General features: G+C 38.1%; 9 protein-coding genes across 9 annotated transcripts; 4 read left to right on the forward strand and 5 right to left on the reverse strand.

The window, feature by feature from the left end:
- Positions 1-738: 738 nt before the first annotated feature.
- Positions 739-2,265, forward strand: C9374_014235 (uncharacterized protein; the record flags this gene model as incomplete). Its single annotated transcript, XM_044690200.1, has 1 exon — positions 739-2,265. The coding sequence occupies one exon, from the start codon at positions 739-741 to the stop codon at positions 2,263-2,265; it is 1,527 nt and encodes a 508-aa protein (XP_044541641.1).
- A 178-nt stretch (positions 2,266-2,443) lies between these two features.
- On the forward strand, positions 2,444-4,600 carry C9374_014236 (uncharacterized protein; the record flags this gene model as incomplete). Its single annotated transcript, XM_044690201.1, has 1 exon — positions 2,444-4,600. One exon carries the CDS (start codon positions 2,444-2,446, stop codon positions 4,598-4,600), a length of 2,157 nt encoding a protein of 718 aa, XP_044541642.1.
- A 384-nt stretch (positions 4,601-4,984) lies between these two features.
- Positions 4,985-7,025, forward strand: C9374_014237 (uncharacterized protein; the record flags this gene model as incomplete). Its single annotated transcript, XM_044690202.1, has 2 exons — positions 4,985-5,535; positions 5,600-7,025. 2 exons carry the CDS (start codon positions 4,985-4,987, stop codon positions 7,023-7,025), a joined length of 1,977 nt encoding a protein of 658 aa, XP_044541643.1.
- A 129-nt stretch (positions 7,026-7,154) lies between these two features.
- Positions 7,155-8,732, reverse strand: C9374_014238 (uncharacterized protein; the record flags this gene model as incomplete). Its single annotated transcript, XM_044690204.1, has 3 exons — positions 7,155-8,025; positions 8,080-8,191; positions 8,249-8,732. 3 exons carry the CDS (start codon positions 8,730-8,732, stop codon positions 7,155-7,157), a joined length of 1,467 nt encoding a protein of 488 aa, XP_044541644.1.
- Positions 8,733-9,129: 397 nt separating this feature from the next.
- Positions 9,130-11,379, reverse strand: C9374_014239 (uncharacterized protein; the record flags this gene model as incomplete). The annotated part of the gene is made up of 1 exon (XM_044690205.1): positions 9,130-11,379. One exon carries the CDS (start codon positions 11,377-11,379, stop codon positions 9,130-9,132), a length of 2,250 nt encoding a protein of 749 aa, XP_044541645.1.
- A 393-nt stretch (positions 11,380-11,772) lies between these two features.
- C9374_014240 (uncharacterized protein) lies at positions 11,773-14,526 on the reverse strand (the record flags this gene model as incomplete). The annotated part of the gene is made up of 2 exons (XM_044690206.1): positions 11,773-12,013; positions 12,080-14,526. The coding sequence occupies 2 exons, from the start codon at positions 14,524-14,526 to the stop codon at positions 11,773-11,775; spliced, it is 2,688 nt and encodes an 895-aa protein (XP_044541646.1).
- Positions 14,527-14,817: 291 nt separating this feature from the next.
- Positions 14,818-15,303, forward strand: C9374_014241 (uncharacterized protein; the record flags this gene model as incomplete). The annotated part of the gene is made up of 1 exon (XM_044690207.1): positions 14,818-15,303. The coding sequence occupies one exon, from the start codon at positions 14,818-14,820 to the stop codon at positions 15,301-15,303; it is 486 nt and encodes a 161-aa protein (XP_044541647.1).
- Positions 15,304-15,316: 13 nt separating this feature from the next.
- C9374_014242 (uncharacterized protein) lies at positions 15,317-16,852 on the reverse strand (the record flags this gene model as incomplete). The annotated part of the gene is made up of 1 exon (XM_044690208.1): positions 15,317-16,852. The coding sequence occupies one exon, from the start codon at positions 16,850-16,852 to the stop codon at positions 15,317-15,319; it is 1,536 nt and encodes a 511-aa protein (XP_044541648.1).
- Positions 16,853-17,012: 160 nt separating this feature from the next.
- On the reverse strand, positions 17,013-19,795 carry C9374_014243 (uncharacterized protein; the record flags this gene model as incomplete). Its single annotated transcript, XM_044690209.1, has 2 exons — positions 17,013-19,073; positions 19,136-19,795. The coding sequence occupies 2 exons, from the start codon at positions 19,793-19,795 to the stop codon at positions 17,013-17,015; spliced, it is 2,721 nt and encodes a 906-aa protein (XP_044541649.1).
- Between the last annotated feature and the right edge of the window lie 936 nt (positions 19,796-20,731).

A 20,731-nucleotide genomic window follows, 5' to 3' on the forward strand; every position in this document is an offset into this window, starting at 1 on the left:
ATGCTGGTTATAAATGTAAAGTAACCCATCAAACGTCCATGATTGAGCGGTAAGACTTGCCATGATAACATTTAAAGACATTGAACTTGATGCCTTATTTAATAGTTCGTTTATATTGTGTAACCATTTCTGTACCACCTGTATACAATGGTGATGGTTACACAATATCAACGAACTATTAAATAAGGCATCAAGAGCCGAGGGCCCTCAGCATCTCTCTTTTTGCAATACAGAGCTTATTTTACAACTACAGATAGAACATTTAAAAAGACAGATGTGCAGGGACTGAATCAGAGATGTGGACCCTTTCGTTGTGAGAGTTGTTGTGACTTGAAATATTTGCAGATGACTCTTAACCAATCCCAAACATTATTTCTGAGGCTCTGGAATAGAGGTCATTTAAACACTAGAGCTTGATGATTGGATGAGTCGCACACCATATATTAGTGGGCACAAATGGACGTCTTGGACTTTGGCTCAAAGACCTTTATCGCCAAAAAATTCACGGTCTATAGGCGGTCCTATCCACCGAACCCAATATTGTCAAGTCAAGGTTAAAGAAAAAACTATCATTCCGTGCCAAATTAATGTGAGGTGTCAATAAACACATCAGACAAAATTCTACTCAATAACCAAACTCAATAATCATTGAATGGACTTCCAAAGCTTTAAAAGATGCTCCAGATTCAATTGTGGTGATTTAAAGGCGTTACAGCCTTGCAGTTTACAGAGAAAAAAATGGCTACCCTCGATCAGGAGACATCATCCCTCACAGGCAATGTTTCCCTCAACGAAGAAAGATCATCTCTTCATTCTAGCAATAACGTTTCAGGAGATGAACGGCCCATTATCAGTACAATGAGCAACGTTGGAGAAGGCCCCGAATACTTTCTCATGTCATTGATACAAGATGAGGAACTCGCTTATATGTATGGGGGTGAAAATAATAATGGCTTGCTTTCGAATGTTTTTCATGTTCTGGACCCTCACCTTCAACAATTTAAACAAGTTTCATGGAAGACGCTCCCACGTATGCATGACTTGCCACCAAAAGTTGAAGGTCACTCCTTGTCCCTGATTAAGGTCGGGGACAAGAAGGAACTATTTTTGTTCGGAGGGCTTGACAATATGCGAACGAATGGTTATGGAAATACTCTGTACGCTCTTGATGTGAATGATATGAAATGGGAAATTGTACAGGCATCGAATATACATGAAATTCGGGGAAGAAGGCAACACGCGGCTGCGAGTGTAGGAAGCAAAATCTATATTTTTGGTGGAGAAATGATGACAGACAATAACGACACTAAATTGCTAGATGATTTGATTGTATTCGATCGGGAAAGTTGTACATGGAATGTAGTTGAATTGGACTTCCAGGAAAGTAATCTGAAACCTCCTCCATTACGTGGCCACACCATGGTTTTTGATGGAAATTCCAATCTTTATGTCTTCGGAGGAAAAACAGAAGGCTCGTTGTACAGTGGTCAATTGTGGCAGTTTAACGTGGACAAAAGGCAGTGGGGCCTCATTAAGCCTAATGACGAGGGAATCAAACCAAAAGGTAGAGAAATGCATTCGGCTGTGCTTCACGAAAATGTGATATATTTTTATGGAGGATGGTCACAAGGAGGACCAACTAACGATCTGCTTTCATTCAACTTGGAAGATGGAGTATGGAAACAATGGAAGCACTCATTATCACATACAAAGGACTCAGTTCGGTTTGGACATTGTTCTTGCCTTGTTAACTCTAATCAACTCTTAATACTTGGAGGAAGAAATCACTTGTTCCAAAATCAACAAGGTGTATTGACAATTTCTTTGCAAAAGAGTAGTATGGAAGAAATAGCAGAGAAGAGTACCCAAGTGTTCAAATTGAATATTCCACAAGTTATTGAACTGGAGCCAGACGAAAAGGTCTTGATGGAGCAAAGCATGCTTTCAAAGCTGGATGCACTTGACGTGACCAAGTACAAGCTCATGTTTCATGAACTCACCGAGCAGCAAATTAAGGTGTACGATGAACTTGCAATTGTTCTTGCCACCCAAGCAGAAACAGTGAAGGAAGTCAAGCAGTTGTTGGAACAACAGTCAAAGATATGCTCGGCCGAGCAACACACTCATACCTCATCAACACTTGAAACTCTTCAGTTAACTGCTCATGATACATGCTCAAAGTCACCCGTCGCTGATGCTCATGTCTCCGTCACTGCATCTCCAAGCAAAACAAACAAGAAGAACAAGAAAAAGAAGAAAAAATAGTTGTGGATTGCATCTAAAAAGACATTATCCGTATAACGTAATGGCTTAATGAACATGTGCGTTTTCATTCAACTTGTCTCTAATAATAATCGTTCAAGATTCTGCGCATCAAACTTTGCACCATCGTTGCATTAAATTGTAAAATTCCGTCATCGCTTTTTTTCAAATCCAAAAAAAAATGATTAACAGCAGCACATCATCGGCTTCGAGCAAAGCTAGAGGTAAAACCTCAACCAAGGAAGCCTACGAACAAATCGGTAAGAAACTCCACGAAAAGAAATTGTTGATGGCAACCTTGAAGGATGAAATTACCGTATTAAAGAACCAAAATCCTATAGACAAGGATGCGATCAAGAAAAAGGGAAAGGAAATTGATGATTTGAACACAGAAATTAGTCAAATCACCAAAGAATGGAATAGAGCAAATCCGGACAAGCTTCACATTGACCCCGAGGAATTTAACGAATTGCTCACAAGAAGATTCTTTGTTGTTCCTTCCTTTGAAATTTATGGTGGTGTGGCTGGTTTGTATGATTATGGTCCACCAGCTTGTGCCATCAAAGCCAACCTTTTGGACCTGTGGCGAAAACACTTTGTCATTGAAGAAAATATGCTCGAGGTCGATTGCAGTTCATTGACTGTAGAGCCTGTTTTTATTGCTTCCGGACACGTACAACGATTTGCTGACTGGATGGTCAAGGATGTGCTCACAAATGAATGCTTCCGTGCTGACAAGCTCGTCGGTGAATTCATTGACACTCAGTTAGAGAAGAACCCAAACTTGTCTCAGGAAACTGCTGAAGAATACCATTTGGTCAAGAAGAAGATTGACGACTATGATGGAAAGGGTCTCGATGAATTGATCAAAAAATATGGCATCAAGAGTCCAACAACTGGTAACGAGTTATCAGAGGCATATCCATTCAATTTGATGTTCTCGACACCAATTGGTCCAACTGGTAAAGTGAAGGGTTACCTTCGTCCAGAGACAGCACAAGGTATTTTTGTCAATTTCAAGCGTTTACTTGAATACAACGGTAAACAAATGCCTTTTGCTTCCGCTCAAATTGGTCAAGCTTTCAGAAATGAAATTTCTCCAAGATCTGGTTTGCTCAGAGTAAGAGAATTCACATTGGCAGAAATTGAACACTTCTTGAACCCAGAACGAGATGTGCATCCAAAATTGGAACAAGTTAAGCACATCAGAGTGCCATTCTTCTCACGTGAAAACCAAACTCAAGGTTTATCACCAATTGAAATGACAATTGAAGAAGCATTGGAAAAGAAATGGCTCACCAGTTTCACACACGCTTATTATATTGCTAGAGTTAAAATGTTCATGGATCAATGCGGAGTTTTGCCAGGTGCCATTAGATTCCGTCAACATTTGGCCAACGAAATGGCTCACTATGCTCGTGACTGTTGGGATTGCGAATTGTTGACATCTTATGGTTGGATTGAAGTGGTCGGTATTGCCAATAGATCTTGCTACGATTTGGAACGCCACTCTGAGCATTCCAAGAACGAACTTGTTGCATACGAAACATTTGACAAGCCAATTATTGAAGAATATATTGCCGTTGAACCAGTCAAGCAAAAGATTGGTAAGATTTTGAAAAAGGATCAAGAACCAGTCATTGAATATTTGACTTCGCTTCCTGATGAAAAGAAGCTTGAACTTCAACGTGAATTGGACCAGACTGGTAAGATTACTATCCGTGTGCCTGAACTAGACCGAGATGTTGAACTTACAAGTGATTTGATTTCATTCCCAAAGCGTGAGAACAAGATTCAAGGTACACACTACAATCCTGCAGTTATTGAACCATCCTTTGGTATTGGTCGTATTATTTATTGTCTCCTCGAACATAGCTACTGGGTGAGACCAAAGCAAGAACACACGGATGAAGACAAACTGCAAAGATGCGTCTTGTCACTTCCACCAGTGATTGCTCCCTACAAGGTTGTCGTTTTACCAAAGTTACAAAATTCAGAGTACGAACCAGTTGTTGCCAAGCTCCAAAAACTACTCTCAAGAAATGGTATCAGCTACCGTGTTGACACTGCCAATCAAAACATTGGTAAGAGATACGCTCGTGCCGATGATATTGGTATTCCATTTGCCGTCACTGTTGACGATGGCAGCGTGAGCGACGACACTGTCACAATCAGAGAACGTGACTCGTGTGAGCAAGTCATTGTGCCAATGAATGAAGTGGTCTCTGTGCTCACCAATCTCATTGATAGCAACAAGACATGGGAAGAAATTAAACAACAATATCCAGAGCAAAAGCAAACTGCCTCAGATAAGGTTGGTAAGAAACAAGTCAAATAAAATCTCTTCTCGATTTCAGAGTTTATGAATGACAGGATCACGAGCATCTATCTCTCTCGGTACACAACCGAAAAAACTGTAAAATTCAAACCGCGTAAATTATAATAATTTTTTGAAAAATATTCATAAAAACGAATTCTTTACTGTGGTTGGATCAACTGACATCAGTGCCGGAGAGGAATTTTGTTGATTCTCAAAGTGTTCAATCTGAACAACGTTACAAACGAGTGGTGCAATCATTGATTAACGTTGAAATTTCAAAACAACTGTTGTCGACAGATCCGATATCGGAATCATCATCACGTACTATTTATGAAATTACTTTTGATTCACAAAACACGTCTTTATTTTCAGAATCAGATACAAAACATTGTAAATTAATCCATGCCATCCGAGACTGGAAATGCTTCACTCTTGCTGGAAAACCTCATCAATGTTCATACGAACATCAATCTCAGTAACTTGATTCTGGTTTTAAAAGAAATTCTAGACACATCGGCCAACAATTCTGTACGAATTGCAGCTCTTGAACAGTCGTTTGTCACTCAAACAGAACTCCGAAAGCAAATTAATAATTTAAAAGATGATATTAAGGGTTCTATTGGTGACTCTCTCAAAGAAAATCAAGATTTAATTTTGGATTGTGTCAAGAAAGATATTCAAACCAGTGTCAAATCTGTTGTTGATAGAGAGGTTTCATCAATAACAGCAGAAATTATAGAACATAAAACAAAGTATGCAGAAAAGATTCGACAAATAGACATTACCATGGCAGATCACTTCAAATCCATGATAGACACAACGAACAAAGGCGACAGAAAGGTCACCTCTGTTCAACAATTAGTCGACCGACTTGAATATAGAACCATCAAGTTAGAAGACTCGGTACGAGAATATGCTGACAATTTCAAAAAATTGCAAAATCGATTGTCAAGGTAGGTAATAATTTTTCCAAAAGAGTTGTGCCTTTTTTTATGAATTCTTTTAATATCAACCAAGAATTAATCAATCTCTTAATAAGGGAAATACTGCTTTCGGAGATAATGAAATCAATGTGGATGAAGGTGACACTGAAGGCGCTGAAATTATAAAAAAATCAGAAAATGCAGCCAAGAAGAAGAGAAAATCTTCTAAAGCCAAACGAAAATCAACTGCAGAGACGCCCAATAGTGGTGATAATTCTTCATCAACTCGTGTAAATAATGAAGGCGACGCGTCAACTCCAACTGCAACCACCACCGAAAATAAGGAACCTAAATCCGAGGAACAACAACAACCTCTCATCATTAACAAGCGCATAACGTCTCTACAAGACGAAGCAACTCCTGAAACCCCAACGACTCAACTCACACCTCTCACTGAAACCACTGATTCTCCTAACAGCTTAATAGATCAAAATTCTGCAAGTTTTTCCGATTTGAATGCTCCCATGCGACTACAAGGAGATTTAACTTTAACAAAAATTCAAACCAAAGTGAACGAATTGAAAGATTATGTCGACAGTTTGAAAGAAACTCTTCAACACCGTATTGTCACCCTGAAACAAGACATGAGAGAGGAATTCACAGTCAATATTTACAACACAAAAAAGGAGTTGGAAGATAAAATCAATGCCAAGATGGATAAAAAAGATGTGTATCACTTACTTGGATTTAAGGCAAATTCAAAAGAGTTGGAAAAGATCAAATCTGACTATGATTTCATCATGTCCATGTATGCCAAACTCGATAAGGATCTTCAACAATTCAAAGAGAATCCACCTGCAAATTTCATGAATTTTCGACAAGGTTCCCCACTCGGTTTTTCAACTAACAATTTCCCTTCAGGATCGTTGAGAGAAGAAAATGGTTCAATGCAACAACGAAAATCCAAATCGACCACTGACGATCCACTCGACATTAACAATCGAATAACATCTCCCAATAAGGAAAGAATGCCTCAACTCTATGGCAATTCAAATTTTGGAGCTAAAATGTTGGCAAAGAATAGAACTAACAAAGGTAATTCTGGTGATTCACGACCACTCACACAACAAACTCTCAATGCACTCACGATTATTGACAAATTAACACAACGATCCATAAGTGCATTAGAATTTAGAAATGAAGGAGGACCAACCCCAACCACGAATGGAGAACCAGCTGTCGATGGAGAGGTTAATCTCATTGGAAGTGACGCTAAGATTTATAGGTTTGGCAATGTGGACAAGAAATTACTGGCAGCGAATTCAAATTCACCTGTGCAATTGTCGGATTCTGAAGAGGAATTTGCACAACGTACAGCAGCTGCCTACATGGGAAAGGCACCAACCAACTTGGTCACCAAAGAGAAGCAACAAATCAATAAGAACAATAATTATCCAATGACCTTGTCGAGGTTACGAAATGAAGTTAAAGAATTGCAACAATCCGAGTTGTTCAAATAAAACCCAAAGTGATTCCACAACTTTCACAACCAGCGTTCTTACTCAAGAACCACACCGTTGAGAGTCCTCTTAAGGGAAGAATAAAGACTAACACTTTCCTTGATCTGTACCTATTTAACTATCTCTTATTTATTGTTGTGAATCAAAAATTTGTGTGGTTGACTCAGACATTTTTTTGACTTCTTCAATCCTTACATCCACAATCTTCAAATCGTGTACTTCCTCCATGTTTTGACTGCTGCTGTCACAACTTGTGGAAATGTCTAATGAGGAAGAGGATCCACCAAATGACTCTGAATGAACACTCAAATATTGACCGCTGGCTCCTGGCACCTCAAGGAAATTATTGGCATTTCGTGCCGAGTCTGTTCTTGCACTGTTTTTAGGAGAGTAAGGTGATGTTGGGGTTGTGGGTTCAATTTGTAGCATTTCCTTCACGTAATCTGCTACATCCTCAAATTTTATCTTATTTGCAGGATAATTGAATAAAGGATTATAAAGAAGAAGAACAACCACAGCAAAACTCAAAATACCAAACGAGTTCACAAAGTAATAGGCCAATTCTAGTCCATGAGTTTTTGAGGCCTTTGCACTGGATTGGAATATGACAGCCAATAACTGCAACAGAGCACAAAAGGATAAAGCTCCTTGCAGAACAATGAGTTTGGCAAAGTGTTTTCTCTTGGCACACAGCTTGTTTTGATCTCTTTGAGTTTTTGTACTCTGTCTATTGATGGTTCGAATGACAAGGTAACCAAAAATGTTGAATAATAAAGTTTCCAAAATCATCATGGAGCTGTTAATTACAAAACACATAATGTAGATGGTGAGAAGGAAATCTCTACCAATATTAAGCTTTAAAAGGAACAAGCCAATGGAGATGGTAATAATAATTCCACTCGAGAGAAGAAAGTAAATGACATTGAAAATATTCAATGAAATGTTCAATCCTCTAAATGTCTTGTCAGAAATCGCCTTCACTTTGTGACATGTAATTAAACTGCATGGTCATGTCAGTCATTATTAAGATTGCAATCTATCAACCTGTACTTACAATACATGTTGAACAAAACACATGATCATGACAGTTGTGATCATGTTCCCAAATGTTAATCCTAACTCTGCACAACTAAATACATAAAATGCAACGACAGTACTTTCATTCACTGCAGTGAATTGAGGATTAAGAATTTTGATGGTTCAATCATGCAAATTAAACTTACGTTCACTGAGTGACATTTCTTTCATGGTAAGATTCATGCTATCACTGATCATACGACTTGTTAAGGCAAAACATTGAACCACAACCAGCACTAACACCAGAATAAACATTATCTTTTGATTTCGATTAATTTTTGAAGTCTTCGTGCCATCAGAAGTGTGACTCTTTTTCAGTCCACTGTAATATGGCGTATTGGGAGTGTTTGTGGAAGAGTATGTCATCTCATCCACTTGTGGTTTGGATATTCCATTCACCTCATTGGATTCTTCTTCTTTTTTTGTACAATCCGTGCAAGCGTTTCGAAATCGTTCTGTCAGCCAGAATCCAATGAACGCCGTCAAATAAACCATGAAAGAGATGAGGAAGAAACTACTAATCCCGAGGCTAGCAATCGCATAGTTGGACTCCTTTACGGACGTGTCATTCAAATAGAGGTTCACCAGTTGCAACGTTGTATCAGAATCAAATAGATTACGGAAGGACATCTCCAGTAAATTTGGTGGAGCTGATGGGTGTGTTGATGTTGTTCTATTGTTTTTGTATGTTGAGAAGAAGGGTTAACAAGCCTTCACCAAATTTTCTCAGTATGCTGTTATGTTCTTTACAAACGTGTTGTGACACTAGCGGCAGTCTTGTTTCTGAATCAAAATGGCGATCCGAAACTATATTTGTAAATAACGGCCCAAAAGATACTACTAAATGGTCGGAACTAACACATATCTAATAAATGAGAATTTCAGGAGATAAACTGTAGTTGAGTATGTGGTGTATCAAAACAAAAGGTATCAATACTCATGTTCAAAATATGACGTCCTAATAGATTGTTACTAATAGTCACACGCAAGAAAATCATTGATCTTCACCCGTTTCCACTTCAAGGAATTACTTGTTGGCAGCGTTCAATCGTTCTATTGCTTTTTCTCTGATTTTTTCAACAGGTTCAGGGAATTCTTCCTCAATTCGCTTCAAGGCATCCTTATTGAGAACAAAGAGATCACAATCGGTCCCAGCTCGAACTGTAGCCATTCTTGTTTGATCTAATACAACACTGACCTCTCCAAAGAACTTGCCTTCATCGAGAGACGCAATAATTTTGGGTTCAGAATCTTCAGTGACAACTTCTACGACTCCTTTCAAAATGAAATACATTTCATTACCAATATCACCTTTTTTGACAATTATAGCACCAGCCAGAAATGATTGAGGCTGCAAAGCCAATACCATAGCTCTGATAAAGTTCTTGTCTGCTCCCTCCACTTGAAATAATTCCACTTTTCGGATTAGTTTTTGTTGTTGAGCTTCTCGTTCCTTGAGCTTGATTCTGAGTTCATCCATGGCCTTGCTGTGTTTGAGACGAAGCCGATGTAAAAAATTTGTAAATAAATCTTCGCTATTAATGTTCAACTCTGCGATGAAGAATAAAATGACTCGCACAGTCTCGCGATTTCCAAAGAAACTATCAAGTCTGGAGGTTTTGAGTAAGTTACTGGTTGAAGTTCTAGAGTCGAGTTTGCTCATTTCTTGTACCAACGGCTTAATATTATTGAAGAAAATTCCCTCCTTAGTTAAATCATCTGTTGGGTGTTCGATAATATGTTTCCTTATGGATTCCAATAGTTTTATGAGATATTCATTCTCAGAGGTGGGAACTTTGATTGTCTCCAAGTGAAATAATAACCTTCTATAAAAAAGAACAGAGTGATAAAACTTGCTTTTCGTGATCTCCAATGTGTGATTCAGTTTGTCCCACATCGAGTCCAATGAAGTATCCGTTGGTTTTCTCATTTGAGGTTCATTCAATCCACAGACTGCATATTTTTCTGATCGTTTCATGGATGCGGCAGCAATTTTTTCCAAGCTCTGACGAGATTGCAGTACAGAAAGTCTATTTCCAAATCGTTCATCCAAGGCAGTTAATAAATATTGTTGACTATAAATTTGAGATCCTAAAAACTCATTACGCCAGTTGTCAGAGTTCACAAATTTTGTGATTGGCTTCAATTTCTTTTGACCATATTCTGATTGATGTTGTTTGAAATAACTAGAATAAATGTCTCCAAATGGGTTTTGTAACGATCCACCTTGAACTCTTCCACTAGCAACAACATGATGAGCTTTTTGAAAAAGGTCCTTAAACTGTATGTCACTCCTCCTTAATTCGTCATCAATTCTTTCCTCAAATTTTTTGTCAGCCACCATTTTAGGTGCTACTTTTTTCGCACTAGTCTCTTGTTGATTTTCGCCATGTTCTTCAACATTATTTAAAAGCGAAATGTCAGATGTTAAATTAGTTTTGCTGCTCTGATAAATTTTAAAGGGAGCAAAAACCTTCTCCAATCGTTCTCTAGTGAATTCTGGTTTTGAATCAAATTCTTTAGATTTGCTAAATAATAATCGAAAATTACTAGACTCCAGCTCATGAAATGGAAACTTATTCAGCAGAGGGGAGCCAACAAAACTGTTGTCATTGGGATTTTTCCAGTACTCGTAGCGTTTTTCTTTGGCTTGGTTCACTCGTTTGATTGTGTTACTTATGGCGCTCTTGACATCCTTATTTCTCTCCGAAGCATCAAACGGATCTTCCACAAAGAGCTCATTTGAATTGTGGGTATGAGTGGTGCGGGTTTTTGATTTATCCGGTGAAGTGATATGCATTTCCGTCATGAAACATGTATTTGCCTCATTGTCAGCTTGAATACTTTCATTGAGTTTGAATTGTTCAACTTGCTCGTCAATAAAAGAGCTAATTGGTTTCAGTCGTTTTTTCTTTTTACGAGCCCAATTAATTTCCTTAAGGCAACCAGATGCTGCGTCTTCCGAATGCTGCCTAGGTGGAGGTGTAGGAGTGGGCGTTATGGTCATCTTGGTTCTGCTTGTTCGTTTTGCTACATGTGGTGGTGGTTGTTTGAGGGGAGGAAGTGATCCAGTAGACATCTCGTTGTTGTTTTCCAATGACGGTGCGCCGATAGTGATTGCAGAATTCATGCGTGAAGTAGCAGCAAGAGAAACATTTCTCGAGCTGTGTGCTGTAATGGCCGAACTAATTCTTGAATTGTGATGAGAAGAGTCGGGTTGAGGCGACGGCCGAGATGCCATGCTGCTTGTCGATCTTTGCTTGTTGTTGTTGGTCATGATGAAAATTAAAGTCTTTTGAAATCGGGAATCAATGATCAGGAGGATGAATATTAATGTTGCTCTTGCGCAACTGGCAAGCGTTTATGGCTTGTCGGTTGTTGTTATTGTCGTAAATATTAATAATAATAATAAATTTGAATTTGCACAAGACGTTTTTATCGTTGTTGAAAGGAGGGAGATTATCCCGTAATTTTGAAGGACTGATGATGTCAGTGAATGATGAAGTCTCACTTTTATGATCTAGGTATGCGTTATCTCCAACTTGTTACTTCTCTTCATATCCGAACCAAATTTTGCATCAGTAATGACTGTTTTGAATCTTTTTCTGTAAATTTTGTCTCGAACGTTCCTCTCTTTCCAATTGTAAATCCATTCGAAATCATGAGGACATCACTCCTGTTGTAAGGACGAGTTCTCTGCATGGGACAACACTTTGAGCATTTCTACTTTCAATTGTTCCATTGCAATAGGTTTGTACATGACACTATCGAAACCTTGAGCGAGTAGAACCTCCTTCGTTTCCCAGGTGTTGGCAGTCACAGCAACAATTGGTAAACGAGTGAAATTGGCACCATGCTCAAGCTCGTTTTGCTTTTCATATTTTCGAATCATTTCGCATGCTTCTTTTCCACTGTTAAGGTTGATGTAAGGTTTGAAATTTCATCAAGACCAATTTCATCAAGACCAACAAACTTACCTCAAAATAGGCATGACACAATCTAATAATATCAAACAATAATTCTTCTTTTTAAACATGTTGAAGCACTCCATTCCGTCACATGCTAAATCAATGTCTGTAAAGCCCATAATTCGAAGCATTTTAGAGAGTATTTTTCGATTGACCCCATTGTCATCAACAACTAAGACCGGCTTTGACAATACTTCATCGTCAAATTCCATGTTCATGTGTGAAGCTAAAGAGGCAGCAGTTTGAGAATCGAGTTCAACAATACTTTTCCGAGGTGTCTTGATGATAGAGGATGGCGCAGTTTGAAGAAGAGAAGATTTGGAGAATCGTGGATCCGAAATGATGTCAAATAGATCTGCAAATTTGATTGGTTTTGACAAGTATTTGATCTTTTCGAACATCCTATTGCGACCTCTAGGAACAGCAGGAACTACCACAACCTGTCCATTCTGTTTCGTTTGAAAGAAATTGCTCAATTGTTCGTAATACTGTTCCATACACACGATTAAGGTGTTGCAACAAGAGTCCCCTGAACGTTGTTGTTTTTCGTCATCTTGGGTTGCCAAATAACGCTTGCGATCAAACTCTTCAAAGTCCGCATATTGTTCAATACTGTCAACTCTCTTGAACAATTGTGCATATTTCTGTAACACTTGACGAAAACATGGATCCAAGTCAAAAATTAGGACCTTAATCTTTTGAGAAGAGTCAGCTTCGTAATGTAAAATTTCCTGAATATTATCTGGATTGACTGCTGCTTTCTCTGATATTTCACCAACAAATTTCTGTAAAGGCAAGATGACGGTAAACGTTGTGCCTTCATTCTCTTTGCTACTGACAGTTATCGTACCATTCATCTTTTCAATAATGAATTTCGATATACTCAGTCCTAAGCCATTTCTATTCGTGTGAATCAAAAGACTGCTCCCTCCAGTAATATGCTCAGACTGCTTAAAGTAACGTTCGAACTCTTCAGGTTTCTTTGAAAGAGTCGTTTCTTCAATCATGTTATAAGGCTGAAAAATATTTTGTAATTGGGATTCTGGAATACCACGACCAGTGTCTTGACATTCTATCTTGATGTAGACAATATCTCCTTTCTTTGAAACCTTTGGATGAGAATCATTATATTTGTTCAGGTCCTTCTCTGATGCTAATTCACAGGTAAGTTTAACAAAGCCTTTAGAGGTGTATTTGATGGAATTGGAAACCAAGTTCATGACAATCTGGCTTATTCTCGTGGAATCTCCTTTCAAATAAATTGGTACATTTTGAACATCAAAAAACGAATGAAGGGTTAATTGTTTTTCAAGAGCCAGCTGCGAAAACACCGAAGTAATAGATTCTACCAAGCACATAATGTTAAAGGGCTCCAATTTTAAATTGATTTTCCCTAGTTCTAAATTACTCATATGCAACGAAGACGATAAGATATGAAGTAGAGTTTTCGAATTTTCCTCAATATCCTGAACAAGCTCTGAGGTTGAATTATTTTGAAGAAGACAGTGCTCACATCCATGTTCACATTTTTCATCCTTTCCCAAAACATTGTGCCGTAGTAGTTGTAAACTGCCAAGAATGCCATGTAATGGATTCCGTGCTTCGTGACTCAAGTTGGCAATAAATTTCGTTTTTTCTGTACTTCGAACTCTTTCCTTTGTGATTTCTATTTGCTGTTTGGTGTATTGTTCATTGGTTTGATTCATGTGTTGTGAAAATAAAAGTGACGAGATGAGGACAGTTGTCAGCAAAACAAAAACCTCAAATACGGATCGGTAGGCAAACATGATTTCCAAATCACTCAACGTGTGCATCTCGTTGACCAAAGCAATGTACTTTCCTAGAACTGCACTAATGACATGTATCGAGCCATTAAGCAAAATAAACCTCATATCGAAATACCACATCATGGTAGTAATAACAATCTTGTACACTGTAAAAACATGAAGAGCCACAAAGGGACCATAATGCACCTGCAGCGACATGTGAAACGCTGCAACCATGCACACCCGAATAGTATTCACGGTCGAAAAACTCCTTATTGATTTCACCCCATTAATGAAATAATTGGTCGTATAATGAACACAATGCTCTATAAATGTGGATATTAAGAAGGGATATAGGCCTCTCTCCCAACAGAAGGCAATTCCAAAAACAATGGGCATTACAGCTAAAAGCGTTCCTATTTTTGAATGATAACTTTGATGTTGGAGAACAATTTGCAAGTCCGCATCTGCTTCTTCGGACGTTGTTGATGACGATGTTGTAGTGGGAGAACGAGTTGTTGTTGCTGTGGAGGTGGAGGCTATTGATGAATGAGTATCATCCTGTAGATTTTCAAAAGAAGTCGAAGATAATTCCGAATTTGTCGTTGTGTTTGTTGTATTCCAAGATGAAGATGTGGAGCTCGTAGTGGCAGTTACCGTGGTCGGAAGGTCTGGATGGTTTGCAACCATTTTTTGTGGTGATGAACTATCAAAAACACCTTTTTAAGAAGTTCTGAAACAACAAACAGAATCCATCAACACCAAACTATGGGCAAACATGGCAGTAAGCATCTATTGTTTTTTTGATCAATGTTGTTCATTTCATATCAAAATTTGTGGAAGGTCATTTCAAAAAGAAACAAAGTTTAGAAAGGAATGAAATTGATGACATGGCACGAAAACAGTGTTTTCAAGAAATTGGTTCAAATCCAATAACAAGAACAACAACAACAAACGACTCAAGTCCTATCTGCAACCACCATGCCGTCCACTCTCTCAAAGCAACTCATAAGTGTTGGTTCTTTCTCAAAAACTCTGTTAATGGCATGGTACCAATATTTTCGACCCATGTCATGGATAGCGTTAGCAACTCTTGTCGTTGGTCTTGTATTTGGTGTATTTCGTATTCTTGCAGTTTACGACGTTTCGTATTTTGGAAGAAAACAGTCGAAACCAAACACTTCTTCCAGTGCTTCCACATCCGTAGCTGCAGAAATTGTTCTTAAGGATCATCATCAAGAAGTAAGAGCAGCAAAACAATCCTCTCTTTCAATCCCGGAAAATTCCTCTCCTCAAGAATTTGCATCATTCTTCATCACTACCTTTGTCAACAAAGTGTGTACATTATGCATGAACGTGTTTTCAAAGAGATCCAAAGAAAAGGTTCCAAAAGTTTTGGCAATTTCAGCTTCATTCATTGCATTAATGATTTTACAATCCTTGGTGACGAGAAGAAACATGGTATAGTGAACCATTTTTCTTAATGGCTGTGGATGTTGTGAAAATTTGAAACGTCATTTAAAATTCGTTCAGTCCTGTCCTTAATGTGTTTCTTGAATAATAGTTTCTTTTTCTGTTGTGCTTGTGTTGTGGATATTGTGTTTGAGTGGATTGATCGTTGAGTTGACGAATGGTTTGAGGATGATACACTTCCTGTGGGGCGACCCTTGCTTTGAGTTGAAACAATTGTAGCACTTGAATCATTACCTTTTTTCTCATTCTCCCAAGTTGTTGCAAGAGCTTTTAATCTATTATATTCAGCTTGCAAGACCTTATTTCCGCTTCGTTGGATCAAAAACCGAAGCAAAATGAAGAATAATAAACATCGGTCATACAATTGATCCATTTCAAAACGATGGCAGTATATCCACTTGTAATAATTACTATCATTATCAAGCTCTATAAAAAAGGAATACACATATTTGGAATCTGCAAGAAGACCTAACCCTCTCGACAAATCTCGTTCTTGCATCATTCTAAGGGGAAGAAGCGTTGCTTTCCGAACATCGCTTTCACAATTGAGAACATTCATTAATTTACATTCCATACAAACAGCGTCGTCCTCAACAAGCATGTCTGGTCGACAGTATTTTGAAGAATCTTCATTTAAGGACATCTTGTAATTTTTTTTCACAGTTCTCCCAAAATCGCTAAACATTTTCGAAATCCAATCGTGCTGGAAAACCTTCATATGTAGTTCTGAAGAAAGTGTGACATTTCTTCTTTTCCAACTGTTAATAAAGTCGTTCAAGAATAAGAGACTTGAATTCAAACTCATTCCTTTTTCAATGCAATCTTGCAAATACTCAGCGAACAATTTGTTGTGGAAATTATACTCTTTTCTTCGGGAATTTGTAATCTTGAACTGAAACAGTTCATTGCTCTTTCGTGAGCGTTTTAATGCTCTATATAGATCTTGTAGTCCCTCAGGGTTGGGGTCTTGATTGAAGGAGTCCACAGAGAATTGTTCGTATTGCTCGTAAAAAGATGAGGGAAGTAGCTCAGAGTAATTCCAGTCTTCATCTTGGTCACTATTACCATCATTGGAGGAGGAGCTTTCTGAAGAAATAAGTTCTTTTCTTAATGATGCGCTTAATAGATGTGTTGCAGATATATCTTGACGAGTATATGAAGTGGAAATTTTGCTAAATATGAACCTTATGTAATTTCTAAGCTTGACCACCGCTTCAGTACGATTTTGTTCAGGGTACAATAAATAAAAATCGTCCTTATATGCAAAACAATGTACAATATGCATCAAATTTTCAACAAGATCATCAGCTGATTCAAATGTTTTCTCTTTTGGTGAATCTTCCCTTGCAACTGCTTTGGCCCAAACTACCAAAGGATCATCTCTTTTGAAATATTTAAAAAGAATAGGGAAATAAGTTTTTGCGGCAACTAAATAACATGGACACGTAATACTTTCTTGGACCACAGAATTATCACTGTGAGTAATACTCTCTTGTTTGTCATTTCCTTTGTTATCTTGTTCATAAAGTAGATCTTGATACATGAATGTATATTCCGATAATGAGAGAGATGGAACGAGAGAACAACTTTGATCCTGTATTTTTTTTGCTCTCAAGCGAGGATGTTAAGGCATCATTGCTATCAAATAAAGGGATGTTTAAAAAAACTTTTCAAATCAGTGTCAAGCTGTTTACAATGTAACTCTACACATCACTATCTAAATTTGCTCCAGAGAATAACATTCTTGGATCATTTTGGTTGTCGTCAACAGTTTCCTCAGAATTGTTCAATGCAGAGAGCCATATGGACAGGGCTGATTGAAATTCTGTATGTTTTTGAGAGAGAGCCAGTCCTAACTGTTGACAACGATTCTCATACTGCATTCTCTTTTCGAAAAGTTGATTGAAAGCGTGACGTTCTTTTTCGAATTTTTCCTTTTCTGTTTGGAAAGAGTTCTCTCTAATATCGAGATCAGAATTTCTCTTGAAAATAAGCTCTTCATGCTGTTGTTTTTGTAAATGTAGAGAATATTCACGATCGGTCAGAGACTCGAGTTGTTTTTCCAATTGATAGCGCTTGTTTTCAATTTCAGATTCCTTTTCAGCAATTTCTCTGCGCTTGGATTCATACCATTCACGGTTGGATGATTTTGTAAGTTCAAATTCCATTTGATTAGCTCTCAGTGTTTCTTTTTCTTGATTTAACCGTTGCATGTTTTCTTGATGTTCACTTGAAAGTCGTTGCCGCTCAACTTCGAGTTCTTGTTGCTGATTTTGGAATCGAATTGTCACTTCTTTTTCAAACATTGTATTCTTATGCTCCATATCTTGCATGAAACTGACTTTCTCTGTCTCGAAAGTATTCACTTGCTCACGTAATGAACTTCTTTCAATATTCAAAAGTATTTGTTCGCTCTCGAGCTGTTTCATCTTCTCTTGTAATTCCTTTTCCCTCATTTCCAATAGTGATTCTCTATTTCGAACCTGCTCAAGACGGTACGATAAATCTTGTGACATACTTTCTGTCATTTCACGTTGTTGATTCAATTGAATTCTTTCTTCCTCCAGTTTCTTTTCCAATTCCCTCAATGCTTCTTCTTTTCGCAATAGCTCCTCTTGTCGTGCTTCAGCAAAATGGCTCAATTCCTCAATTCGTAATTTCAATGATGAAATTTCCTCTTCATGCTTTCTGTCCTTCTCTGAAAGTGTATTTTGATGCAATTCCACTAATTGATACATTTCCTTCTCCAAATAATTCTTTTCCAAATCCAATGCATTTGCTCGTTCTGTTTCTATTGTGATTGTTTGAGAGAGTTTTTTAATCTTTTCTTCCAGTTCTTGAACCAAGGCCGAAGATGTGTGATCTATATTAGTAGAGGAATATGAAATGTCTTGCATATCTTCTCCAAAACCTCCAAATGATAAATGTTCAAGCATGGAATCTTCTCGATCACTTCCAGAATCAATATCTGAAAGTGGTCGAGTAACATTGGAACTGGTAGGAGCCTCATTCTCCCCAACAGGAGTGTCCGTAGATTTAAATCTCTCGGGAGTTGTTGGAATAATTTGTCCATAGAATTCATGATTATCGTGTTCATCGTCATCATCATCTGAAGAATCATGATCGAGACCTTCTTCTTGCGAGGTCCATGTCGTGGAGGCTTGTTGTTGAGAATCTACTCTTCGGGATCGGTATGGAATTGGAGAGAGTCTTAGAGGGGTGATTGTACTTGTAGTAGCAACAGAAGATTGTGAGTTCTTGTTCTTGATTGGAGTCAAAAGAATGGTTGGAATGTGTGCAGATGTTTCTTCTGAGAATTGATCTTCTCCCAGATAAGAGGATGGTTCCTTCTCATTACGTTTTGTTTTTTTCTTTTGAGGAGAAACCTTACTTTGTTTCTTGTTGGTTCTTTCATGAGAAGGAGCCAATAACGTTATTGTTTCTTCTTCTTCGGAATGCTGTTCAGATTCACTACTGGATGAACAAGAATTCACTTCTTTGTGTGTTCTTTTCATTGATGAATTTCTCTTAGTGTTTTTCAAAGATCTTGGAGAAGTAGTACTACTTGTTCTTCTTCGTCTTGCGACTCTTGGAGGTGAAGAATGCAATGACCTAGCATCATCATCATCTTCCATTTCATCCTCACTCTCTGAAGAAAATTCAATAATTGGAACCTTATCTGAGCAATGGCTAGATGAAGAAGATGGCACCTTCTTTCGCTTCACTGGTGACTTTCGATTCAATGTTGGTAAATTAGGGTATTCCTAGTTGGGGTTAAACCCAATTGATGCATTACATGACAAGTCAATCGTTTGGGTGAGCTCACTCTTGGAAGTGAAATGTTTCTCAAATGTTGAGGAAGATGTGTTTCACTCAATGATTCTGAATTCGATCGAGGGATTTGTTGTTGTTGATTACGTTGTGATTTTAAAAGAGCTCGAGACAATTCTTGAAACAGTTCGAATTGATGCTGAATTTGATCATTGACCAAATTCACAAGTGTTTCCATTGGAAATTTTCGTTTCTTTCTCTCATAGACCCATTGATATCCTTCCTTGAGTTTACCATGAATTCGAATTAATAATTCTTTCTGAGCTTGTAATTCGGAAGGAAATTCTTTTTGATAGGAAATACCTTTCGTGGTTCGAATGTGATGTGTTTGTGGATGTAAAGTCGTAGTGCCATATCGAGAGAAAATATAGAAGGAATTTGAAAAGTGTTGTTGTGTTTCATGAGTTTGTTGTTGTTGTTCGTGATCATTGTCAGAATCGGACATGTGATGGGCTGGTGTGGAAGAGATGAAAAATTGCCAATACTTGTTCTTTCCTTTAATCCGTGTTGATTTTTGAAAGACGAGAGGAATGGATGAAGAGAGGAGTTTGTGTTGAACGCCTGTGTGAACGGTCTCAGTGGAAGCAGGTGCTGAGGTGTTGTCATCATCCTCAGCAGTGAGATGATGTGAAATGTGCTTGTTGTTTCTGGGCATGTGAAGGATGACTTGATGTGTTTTTGTTTGGTTGCATAGCAAGACAAGCCAACAGAGCGGGTTGCTGGATGGATTTGGTCGCCAACTCCTGTCGCTGGGCTCTCTATTGACAGAACAGTGAACTTGGAAGCTTCAATTTCAAGATTTTTCTTTGCCAGCGTTAAGCCGGTTCTCTACAGAAACTTTTTTTTTTTCGAGGGACATAAATCGTGTCCCTGAAGCCCGGAGTTCACTTTCGCTGGCCAGTCTTGCTATGTAATTATTAATTCAGATTCGGTCAATATTTAAAAATCAAAATAGCAATGACCATTAATGTTTCCGGAAAAATCTGGAAAATCTTATTTCCATCGTCTCTTGGAATTTTAGATGGATCGAAAAACATTAGCATATGCACAAGGAACGAGCTTCGAAAAATATTCAAGCCAAAGAGCTGTTCGTGTAGATCTAATGTCATCATGATATCTCATCGACACAACATCGGGCCACTAATATTTATGTTCAATACTAGAGATCAATCTGGCAAATCGTATCAAAGCATGAAGATAATACTGAATCACAACCTCGTTGAACATTGTTTTTATTCGATGATCATCGTTCTAGCGAACAGTTAAATGTGGTTACCGTTCGACGTCGAACACCCTTACTTGCCTCAACGTTCTCTTATGGGCATGGACCAACGCACAGTCTTGGCTTACCCACACAAAAAATTCGTTTACTCCGTGCAATTGCCTTTGGGTCGGTCCAACAACCCTTCTTCTGCACAACAACAACAACGCGAGTGTTTGTTTTGCAAAGGAAGAAGAAGGAGAGAAATCATCATCACTGACGATTGTTTGGATCTTTTTTAATCTTTGATGAAATCGTTGATAGTGGAAAATCAAAGGAGCGTTATCATCATTCTTTGAAAGAACGACATTGGGATTAGTATCATAGCGT

The sequence above is a fragment of the Naegleria lovaniensis genome, assembly GCF_003324165.1.
Source record: "Naegleria lovaniensis strain ATCC 30569 chromosome Unknown tig078, whole genome shotgun sequence".
NCBI classification, from domain to species: Eukaryota; Heterolobosea; class Eutetramitea; order Acrasida; family Naegleriidae; genus Naegleria; species Naegleria lovaniensis.